The 11,216-nt window shown below is 46.5% G+C and overlaps 1 protein-coding gene across 3 annotated transcripts; it reads left to right on the top strand.

The window, feature by feature from the left end:
* Positions 1-1,193: 1,193 nt before the first annotated feature.
* Positions 1,194-10,812, top strand: LOC144729642 (glyoxal reductase-like). Of its 3 annotated transcripts, none has more exons than XM_078610051.1 (6): positions 1,194-1,254; positions 3,354-3,467; positions 4,545-4,852; positions 7,113-7,260; positions 8,167-8,238; positions 9,110-10,812. In XM_078610051.1, exons 2-6 carry the CDS (start codon positions 3,393-3,395, stop codon positions 9,374-9,376), a joined length of 870 nt encoding a protein of 289 aa, XP_078466177.1. In that variant the 5' UTR covers positions 1,194-1,254; positions 3,354-3,392; the 3' UTR covers positions 9,377-10,812. The 3 variants fall into 3 exon arrangements, with proteins under 3 accessions (XP_078466177.1, XP_078466175.1, XP_078466176.1); XM_078610049.1 differs by lacking the exon at positions 1,194-1,254 and adding an exon at positions 1,293-1,417; XM_078610050.1 differs by lacking the exon at positions 1,194-1,254 and adding an exon at positions 1,424-1,531.
* Positions 10,813-11,216: the final 404 nt, after the last annotated feature.

The raw sequence follows: 11,216 nt of genomic DNA, 5'->3' as shown, positions 1-11,216 counted from the left end.
TTCGAACCGAATAGTAACGAAAAAATGAACTATAAATTCTATTTACGGCCGCGGAACAGGAGAGGGGAAAATAATTTCGCGGGAAACCGCCCCTCGGCAAACCGCCGTCGTCTCACGCTCGCTTCTCTCGACGTCTCGCGCGCGCCTCGCTTCCCCTTCCAGCCCCCCTCAACCCCTCCCCTCTCAACCCCTCCCCTCTCAACCCCTCCCCTCTCAACCCCCTCTCCCTCAACCCCCCACTCCGTCTTCCCCCTCAACCCTCCCCTCACCCCCATAAACCCGCCCCCTCAATCCGCCCCTCAACTCCCCCAACAATCCCCCCTCAACAATCCCCCTCCCTTACCCCCCTCAATCCCCCCCTATCCCCATCCCTCTCACCCCCTCAAACCCCCTCCCCTTTTCAATCCCCTTCCCTCTCCCCCCTCAACCCCCCCTCCCTCTCCCCCCTCAACCCCCCCTCCCTCTCCCCCCTCAACCCCCCCTCCCTCTCCCTCAACCCCCCCTCCCTCTCCCTCAACCCCCTCTCCCTCAACCCCCCCTCAAACCCCCTCTTACCTCCCCTCAACGCCCCCCCTCAATCCCTCCCCCCCTCAATCCCTCCCCTCAATTCCCCCCTCAAATCCCTCCATCCCTCCCCCTCACAAACCCTCCCCCCCACAAACCCCCCCTCCATCTCCTCAACCCCCCACCGCTATACCCCCCCCCCCCAACTAAGCCCCCCCCCCAACCGCGGGCCTCCTCTCACCCTCCCCCTCGTCCCACACCCCCCCCCCCCTTTTGGCGACCCCCCACCTCTCTTTTCTTAAAACGTTATTATTTTGAATCACGTGATGCGGCTGTGGCGTCGCGCATTGGTTACCGGCTGCCGGGTGGCGTCACATTGACGTCAATGCGCCGCAGACGTCACCTCCCCCGCCCCCCCTGAGGAGCAGCGGGAGGGGTTAGGATGAGTTGGGGGGTGGGGGGATGAGGGGGAGGGGCGGGGCAGGACGAGCGAATGGGGCGGGAGGAGGGGTAGAGCTTCAATTTCGCAGCGCGGATCCGCGCGAAGCTGCTCGCTCCTGATTGGCCCTTGCCGGCGTGAATGCGCCCCCCCCCCCGTCAACGAGGGCGGCCATTTTACTAAGGGGCGGGGGGTGTGAGGGTTTAAAAGGCGCCTCGGCTCTATGCAAAACCTATTGCGTGACGTCACCAGCAAGCGATCTCGCAACGCGCGATCGTCGGAGCGGTCGGTCGGAAGTGTCCCTCCCCCGAGTAAGATGGCCGCCTTCAATTGTTTGGTTCACGTTGGTGACGTCACGAACACGTGTGTTTGTATTAACATGTGGGAGAGGTGGTATTGGTGGTAGTAGTGGTAGGGGGGTGTGTCTCGGCCCCTGTGCTGCTACGATTGAGAGGCAGGCCGTGCGTGTTGCAGGTGAGATGTGGCTGTTAGTGTTTAATCGCCAGCCTCTTTAACCCTCTGCTCTGAACGCGTTATTTACTCACTTGTGCCTCTCCTAAGGCCCCTTTTGTGTTATACCCGAAGGCCGTGAGTGCTTGCGTTGTTTCACGTGAAGCAGTTCATGTTGTGTTTTTGGATTTGACGTAGATCGATTTGAAGTTATTTGTAGGTTAGCTGAAGTAGCAATTTAGCCCCTTGTCGCTCGAAGCGCTTGATAGGCTTATCGATTACCGTGTTTACAATTACTGTAAAGTTTGCTTCTAAGTTTGGGTTACGAACTGCGTTTGCTGGATGATTAACCAATGCAAGGTTGCATTGTACAGTACTTGAACTATCACAGAGTTTAAATGTCATACTGTGCATGCATTGAAGATTATGGGAGAATTGTAGAGGTTTTGAATAAAATTAAATTTTCTCTCATTTCTCCCCGATTTCGTGGGAAAAGTGTAAATTAATCCCCCTGTATAATTGGGAGGGTTTTTTTTTAAATATATTTGTCATTGAGTAAATTAAGAACTCAAACACATTTGTTAATAACACCGCTCTAATAGGGAAAACAATAGACGTTTCGGGAAAGCCTTTTCTGGTATGAAGAGCCATTGCCTGAATGTGTGACGCAGTATGACACTTTGTTTACTTGAACGAATCGATAGTTAAGTGCATTCCAGGTATCGCCTCTCATGCACTCAATGACAAATTGCACTTAGCGACAAATTTACTTAAACTATTCGACCTGATGCAAAAGGTTGTTGGTAATGTTACAAAAATAACAAGTTTTAATAATGGCACACAAAACTTTGTACAAAAAATCCCTTCAAATAATGTAGTTAAAGGACGACATGCTTTAAATTAGTTTCATGTTCCTCGTGTTGGTGGGTGTGTGTGCACACCCTGCCCCCATTTGTTGGGTCACCTCCCTGATTCAACATTTTCTTGCCGAGCAAACGTGACTCAGCACTCGCTGCTGTGTTTTATACGTGCAGGTGTTGCAATGTTGTCAACACAATATATGCTCAACGACCTGTTTAAGGCATCTATTTTTTTAAAGACTCGCTGCGAGTTTAGTCTAACCTGCGTTTAAATAAATGGCACTACTGCTACGGGTGTGTGGAGTTTAAGTGCCATGCCCTCGATTTTTTTTAATCTAGCCATCTCCATTTTATGATATAAAAACCCCACAAATCTATTGAAGGAATTGACTAAAGATTGAAAATACAACCCTCTTCACTTTGTACTTTGCGAATGTAAGCATATACACTTGATACCAGAGGTGGGACAAAGTCATTGTTATGCAAGTCCAAGTCGAGTCGCAAGTCATCAAATTCATGACTCGAGTCTGACTCGAGTCCAAGTCACATGACTCGAGTCCACATCTCATAGGTGGGACAAAGTCATTGTTATGCAAGTCCAAGTCGAGTCGCAAGTCATCAAATTCATGACTCGAGTCTGACTCGAGTCCAAGTCACATGACTCGAGTCCACACCTCTGCTTGATACACCGTACATGACTACGGATATGTGTATAACGTATTAACAAGAACAAAATGAGTTTCAGAAGTACACAGGCGAAAGGAATTTAAAACATCTGCGTAGATAAATTAGACGTTTTACCTGTATAACCTGATAAGGCCCTATCAGGTGGAGTGGTAAGCAGAGTGGTTCGCACATCAAGTTGTAAACTCAGTGACCAATGTTCGAATCCTAGCCACAACCAACGTCAGTGGCGAGTCGTATCTGAACAGATAATGTCCCTCTCCCACCTCTTCACTAATTTGTCTTGACCGGCGTGGTGAAGTATGGTAAAAACATCCCCCAAGATCGACACGTCATGGGGAGGCCTTAATTCATCGTAACAACAATCTTTCAAATGAGACCGTAACATCTCGGATGTAAATTTTCCCTAATTTCAGAACGTTACGCAGTGCAGAAAGGCAATCGAAGAAGGGACCATGGCTTGCACTGCGCAGAGCGTGAAACTCAACAGCGGCACTGCTATGCCACTCCTGGGACTCGGCACGTTTAAGGTAATAAGTAATATTAAAACAAACTTTTTTTAAAAATACGCTTTAATGAAATGTACCGTACTCGTAATGGAAGAACTCCACGACTCCCCATAACGTAAGGGACCGTGATCATTTACAGCCAACGTCAGTATTAACGTGGACAATTACAGCCAAGCCGAAACATAACATATAAAAAATAATGTTTTAAAATGTTTCTTATTGTTTGAGAGAATATAGTATTGTCATCAGTATGACATGAGTATACCAAGTTTGCAGTCGATACCACATTGGGAAGTGAGTAAAAATTGAGTTACAAGATTTGAGGATACAACAACAGACAGAGTGAGTTAAACAAAAGCGTGTAAAAATTACCTCCTTCAATTACAGGCGCTAGTAAAATGTCGACACAACTCTGGCGAAAAAAAATCTTGCGCATTTTGGCCCCGCTCCACAATTGCCACACGAGTGTGTCTCAGCTGTTTCCTTTGAGTCGTGGTTTTGTTCCTTTTTAAGTACATAGTCCCGCAGCGCTGCAGCCACCTATGACAATCTGGTGTGTGGTGGTGGTCACGCGAAGAGAGGCACGGTTAATTTGGTTCTTAGATATCCAGGGATTTCCAGAAAATTAGGACAAGTAATGTTAGCGAGCACCAATTAAGGCCAGCATGGCACTTAATAAGGAAGTGATGTGGCTAGCACCATACCCGACAGCCATTGTTACCCCAGTGCTGATGTTTACACACCGCATCAGGTACTCATTTTACGTCAAACTACGAGGCCTGATCATGTCACTTCCCTCTTATGTAAGCCAAGACTTGGAATCAAACCAAAGTGTGTCACACTTTACGAAATATATGCTCCATTTCTTTGGGCCACAGTTGAATTTATAACCACCTAACGTGACAAAAATGTAATGGTACTTACTTATTTACATGGAAACATAAACGTTATTTTACTGCAGGTATTTAAATATTAATTCCCCACCCCAAATAATTACAGGAATAAAAAGTTGAATGAGGTCATTGCTAGACACGTAACAATGATATACTCTTCTTGCACGACCGACGTGACCCGCGTCCTTAACCGCGCGACTCGCAGATGCATGGTTACGAGGTGGTGTACGGAGCGCTAGCGGCGGCGCTGGAGCACGGCTACCGCGCCGTTGACACGGCTGCCGTCTACAACAACGAGGCAGACGTGGCGCGCGCGCTGCGCGAACTGCTACCCCGCCACGGCCTGACCCGCGCCGACGTCTTCATCACGAGCAAGCTGGCGCCGCGCGACCAGGGCCCTGGGGCGGCGGCCGCAGCGCTGCAGTCGCTTGGGAACCTGGACCCTGGCGGATATCTGGACCTGTACCTCGTGCATTGGCCCGGCACCCAGGGTCTGCCTGGCGAGGACCCGCGGTGTGTCCTGCTGCTGTTGACAATCGCACTCCTTGTTCTTGGTTGGTAAAATTGCTCAGTAGGGGTGAAAGGGGTTCGTCTTGGTTGCAAGAAATGTTAGAATTCAGGGTTGCTATTGGAATATATTTTTTTATTATCATGGTGAATGATAGCACCTCCAGTGGCTTCAGAGGTCATGTGAATACATTGCTTGCCACTTCAGTCGCTCTCTCTCATTCTTGCTTTGTTGCTACCGTGGATAAATAAGCAGGTACTTGAAAAGCATCACCAATACTCAGTGATTCTGGGTTCACGTGACTCATTCAGCGACGATGCAAAAAATCCTTCAGGCTGTCACTTAACCTCTTTATTAGAAGTGCAAACGTAAATCCCAGATTTCATTAAATTACTAGCTATGACCAAGTCAGTTGTTACGAGTATTACTATCAGTATCACCTCTGTTAGTACAACTGCAATAGCATCGAATGGTATTGCAATTCTTACATTTTCAATTTGGATCCATAGTCTAAATGCGACCGTATATATCATGATGCTGTGCAGAAACGGTGGGCATAATTATTGTATAGAAAGAGGCAGCCTGTCATCGGCAGTGGGGAAAGAGAAAGGCCCTTGAGCTTGGACTTGAACAAGAGCAGGGGGTCAACAGCATGGATGGATGTGGGAAAGGAGTTTAAGCCTGTGGGGACAGCTAATGATCATTTCAATTATGGTATTTTCATACTTTTATCCGACACCAATAAAAAATATATGAAAGCGGGAAAATTCAGCTCTGACTTTTAAATATCTACTAAGTTAGGGACATGAAACACTCAACATCCATAAGCTGACTGTAGTACGGTACGTGTACGTTTTAAATGCGACAGCCTGAAGTGTTTTTTGCATTCGTAATTCTGTACGGCACATACGCTGCATGCTACATTGCACAAATGAGCAGATTGTGTATCATGCGATTCTTTGGTGTGTTTTGAAATGCTAACAAATAATTAATCTGCCCTCCTAGCGCCTAACACTCCATCCAGACGTTTGTTGTGAGAGCTGTCGGTGATTGTTATATTTAATCTTTTGTTTGCATAGCCACAGGACACCACGTACAGCAGGCCCAACCTTACCGTGACCCAGAATTCCCCTTGACACCACACAATGCAAGAGATACCACGCATGGTTTAAGTAGGCATGTGGCGATGCAACCATTAATTAATTAAAATATGATGAAGGCTCCCAATACAAACATTGACTCGCAATATGCAAATGGTGTGCTGTTATGTTTCGGCTAATGGAGACAACAAAAATCTACAAAATGAGATTTAAAAAATTAACCCGTAACAACAAAGTTTTTCACTATAAATCCTTTATATGCGTGGCATCGGTTTTATTTTATTATTCATTTCTGTTTTTCTTGAATAGAGTTTCATTTTTATCACATTGGTATTTTAAATTAAATATGAAATTTTTTTTTTCCTAAAAAGTGGAACATTTTGGAGAAAATTTTTTCACGAAAATAAATTGTCACGCACAACGAGTCTGTGTGCAAAATGTCAGCTCGATTGGATCACGGGAAGTGGGTTAAAAAACGACCGAAAGATTTGCACGGTCGTAAGCGCGCAAGCAAGCGAACTTAATAAAGGATTTAAAAATACAATACAACGGACATGGTAAAATGGAGACAAAAAAATACATGGTTGTTGAATCTTGGACCTGAATCAATTCATCAAAAGGCGGGTGTTGGGGAAGGATCGTTACACCACATGTAAATATGTATGTTGAACTTCTTTCGCATTGTATGTAGCCCACCGTGATAATCTAAGGTACTTGGGAAGGACAACAAACTAAACAAGCAACTAAAACTACATGGTCTGCTTCTCCAGCTGAAAATCTAATCCATTTTAGTCGATTAACCTACAAGCCTTCCAGGCCAGTGTTTTACTGCAACATTCGTTTAAGCAGCCAAACTCTGAACTGGTTTCAACTCTCTTGAGTCTTATGGTTTGGCTCTTGCCAGTCCGGTTTTGGGATTGTGCCCATGAGCTTCATGGAAGATCGAAGCCAGGGATCTTCTTCGTCAGATCCTTCATGAGATGTTTGCGTGCATAAATTGATTTTAATCCACTGATTTATGCATCATCGCATTTATAATAACTTTTTCTATCGAGCTGGTATCCTTTCCAGTTCGTTTAGCATAAAGACGAATTATGCACCGAGCACATCACCACATCTTTCCTCCGGACCCCTGGTTATAACAGAGTCTTGGGTTTGGCGGCAGGAACCAGGAGTTGCGGCGGGAGAGCTGGCGCCTGCTGGAGAAACTGCATGGCGAAGGGAAACTCCGTGCCATCGGCGTGAGCAACTACACAGTGCGGCATCTCGAGGAGCTGCTGGCAACGTGCTCCATCAAACCCAGCGTGTTGCAGGCAAGCAACCAGCCTGGCCCGATGAAATAACATTTTACAACTTCAATATTGCTGTTTTTTGCCAGCCGCTTGACGTTTTGGGTCACTGTTCAGCGGCCGTAATTTGGAAGAGGGGGAGGCAGGAAGGAAAAAAAGCAAGCACCAGCCAAGCTTGGCCCTCGGGGCGAGGAGCCCACAAGGGGGTGTGATGATTCACCCCTGCCGGCGATTGTCATGGGTTCACATGGTTATCCCTGCAGACATTACATTCACCACCCCAATGTTAAAACATATATGTTGCTTCTAGGATTGAATCGTGCTTCCACACCATGACGATTCATCGGATCATTAGGGGGTGTGAATTGTTACATCTCTACTCTCCACGCACCCACAGACTCACTGACTAGACGGTCAGCCTGGTGACCTCACAACAAGACAGTTGCACTTGTGGGCAAGAAAGGGTGGTTACAGCAGCAAGTACTATCAACCACAGTTGAATCATTTATACTGCCCAGTGCTGTGGCCATCTACTACTGGTCAGGTGACCAGTAGTTTTCTGACCTGTCTGTGCAGACCGTTTGAGTTATCTCCTCTGCATAGCTTTTCTCCTGCTATTCTGACTTCCTCCTTCATGCAAAACCGTAATGGAGGAACTGGTCCAACACCCCAGTGCAGGGCCCTCTTATATAGTCTTGCGACTAAATAAGGTAGTGTTGCAGAAACGTGGTCTGTTGGTAAAATATACAAGTTAGCTCCATCATAATTGCCACAAGTGATTTTTTCTTCCACATGCAAGGCACTCGTTAAGGAATTGGCCAAACATCTCTTTACAGGACCCTCTGGAAAAAAAAGTATCTACTCAATATGCTCCAAGGGCATTATCGTCGTGGTGTCTGGTTACTAATGTGCAGACCGTCCGGCTCGCAGGTGGAGTACCACCCACACCTGGTGCAGAAGGAACTCCTTGAATACTGTCAAGCACATGGCATCCACATGCAGGTACGAGAGAACTTCGTCTCAAAATGTTTCCGCCTTCAAAACCATCAGTGGAGGCCAAAATAGCCATTTATTTTTACCAGCGCCCAAACCCCTGCAAACTTACCACCGAATCGGCAACATCCTGTCAGCTGCTGTGTGTTTGTGGGAAACCTACCCCTACGCTACTGACCCACGCAACCCGTGAAAAAAAAATATGCGTGGGAAGAGGCTAATGTGGGCGACTTGGAAAAAGCCCCAATGACGCACGTTTTGTGGAGCTTGTGTAGCAGCGCGGTGCTTTGCACTGCCCACGAATAGCACTGTATACACGATGTTCCTTCCCATCCGTGCATCCAGGGGGAAAATGGTATGACCACATGAATAAATAAGGCAATGCTGAATTCCTTGCCATATGAAAGGTGTGACTTCCAAATTGGGGGCCACCACACATTCTGTTTAAACCTAATGCTGATAGTGTACACAGTCCTGTATCAATCCACTGCTGAATCATGGGGAATGTTCGATCTTACTTTTTACCATGCTGGCCAGTGTGGGTTGATTAAGAAGGTGAGGTCCAGAACTGTTTTGATAACTTGCCATTGATCACATGCTTCATAGCTCAGTGTCCTCACCACTGCGCCACCAATAATTTACAACCCTTCTGCCAATCCACTGCTGGATTTACTTTAATTTAAATCCAGTTACATTTTTCCTGCTGCCTACTTTGGAAAAGCGATATGACTCGGACCAGACCCAAGCGGCAGTGTCTCGCACGTAGCCGCGACATGTGTCTGTTTGTGCCGCAAGATAATTTCCTGAAACACGGCACGAACCCACGAAAACTCGCCATGAACTGATGACGTAAACGGAAGCGCTTGTGTCCACCGCACAGGCATACTCCTCACTGGGCATGGGCCACCTGCTCGGGGAGGTGACGGTACAGGAGGTGGCCTCCCGGCTTGGGCGTACACCGGCGCAGGTGCTGCTGCGCTGGGCGCTGGAGCGCGGCGTGGGCGTCATCCCCAAGTCGACGGGCGTGGAGCGTGTCGCCTCCAATGCCGCTGTCTTTGACTTCAAGCTCGCGCAGGAGGATATGGAGAAATTGGACGGAATGGACAAGCAGCTGCACTACTGCTGGAACCCGAACACCATCGCGTGACCGGTGCGACAAAGCATGACCTTTTCCATTCGTGTTTAACCAGGTGGGCCAAGTCCACTATTGGGAAGTATCGTCAAGATATAAAGTACTGTGCATAAACATAAATGGTTCTTCAGCTGTTTGGGTTGGACTCTTACCCCTTTTCCAACTGGGACATCTGAACAGTGCGAGTATTTGGTCCTCAATGTGGGTGGTTTATACCACTGGATATTTGCAAAACAGAGCCAGAACTAAACCATGCAACTCTGGGCTCAAGACATCTGAATGTGGTTCAGGATGGGCATGTTCAATCATTTTTGTGACGCCAGAGGCATGCTTCAGGAACAGCAGTGGAAATGCAACCTGGCGTCTCATGAGCCCTGCACCAGGCTAGCTCGGGACAGCCCCAGCACGGTTCAATTATATAGTGGAAAAGAGGTATCCATTTTTGTAAATGTGCCAGGGAGTTACTATTTGAAGAAATGTATTGATTATTTTTATGCCTGCAGTGATGCTTTTCAAAAGAAAAGTTATAGCTCTGTCAATGCACTGCTGGATCAAGGTCTCCCATGTAACGTCTGTCATTGGGTAATTTTTTTACCCGACTTCACCAGGCTGGTAATGTTGAATTGGTTAAGAATGAGACCTAGGGCCAATTTAGATATTACCATTTATTAGCCTTGGCTTGGAAGCGATCTTGAGTTGCCAAGTTAAAAGTGCAGTGCACTAACCACATCCCATATTCTTTTATCCATTAAAAAAACATGTTTAAAATGTCCTTGTATTGCTGTGACTAGATAATTGTGGTTTCGAGCATTTGGCTGCTATAAATTTCCACGTGATAAGCCACCTAATTGAGCTATCATGTGGGCAGGTCACTTCTGAAAAAGAGCTACATAGCTCAGTGGGCCTTACCTAGTAGAAAAAAGGTGATAGTTTTTAATTGTACAGTTAGGTGGTAGTTTGTGTTCATGCAGGGGCTGAAATTTTTCTCTGCACTGCAATGTAGCGCTGTGTTTTTGACATTCAGGGGAGTTCTTGGTAAAACCTCGGAACCGAGATGTCGTGCGCTATATTTGCCAAACGATTTTCATCCGTCTGCAAAATTCGACACGGTGATGCAAGATTTTTAAATTAACTCGAGGGGAAAAATATAAGTAAAGCCTTAACTCTAAAGCCGTGCAGATGTCGCCCATCCCAGTGATGCATTTCATTTTTGTTCCCAATGGCTTTCAAATTTCTCGAAGTTAACCTGTCAAAATTTAAATCTAATTTTTCCCTCCCCTTCAGAAATTCCAACCATGGCAGTGAAATCCCCGCATCGAATTGCGTTTTGAAGTCGTAGGTGCAACAGCGCACGCGGGTGTTGGCTTAGCGCTGCAGCATACGCACTTCCATTGCTCTCGGCTCCTATTGTGTGCCAATTTTAGGAAAATAAAATAAAAAATGAAAATCTACAATGTGCAATTTTTCCATTCTCGTTTTTGCTAAACTCAGGTCCTGCAGGGCGGTGGCATAGCAGAGTGGTAATGTGCTTGATGCTGAGGATCGTTGTTCGAACCCTGTAATCGCCCTGATAATACTGTGGGTGTATTAACCAAAGATATGTGCTGTCTGCTTCAGTGGACGTTAAAGAATCCTTGACAATAAAAAAAACGAGTGGATCATGTGTGCTGGCATTACGGTCCAAATTTGCCATACTTGTAAAAAAATAACCCATAAACGACTTAATTGGTAACGCCAAATGTCTGACTATACCGTCTGAAACGTGGTGCCTTAGGAATTGCCTTTGTGCTGAAATAATGGTGTGAACAGCAAGTGTACTCATGATTAATAAACCTTTCCGGCCCAAGTGAAGTAC

Source organism: Lampetra planeri, chromosome 33, assembly GCF_965212315.1.
Source record: "Lampetra planeri chromosome 33, kcLamPlan1.2.h2, whole genome shotgun sequence".
Classification (NCBI taxonomy): domain Eukaryota; kingdom Metazoa; phylum Chordata; class Hyperoartia; order Petromyzontiformes; family Petromyzontidae; genus Lampetra; species Lampetra planeri.
The sequence above is the reverse complement of the archived record's forward strand: the minus strand, read 5'-3'. Positions and strand labels throughout refer to the sequence as shown.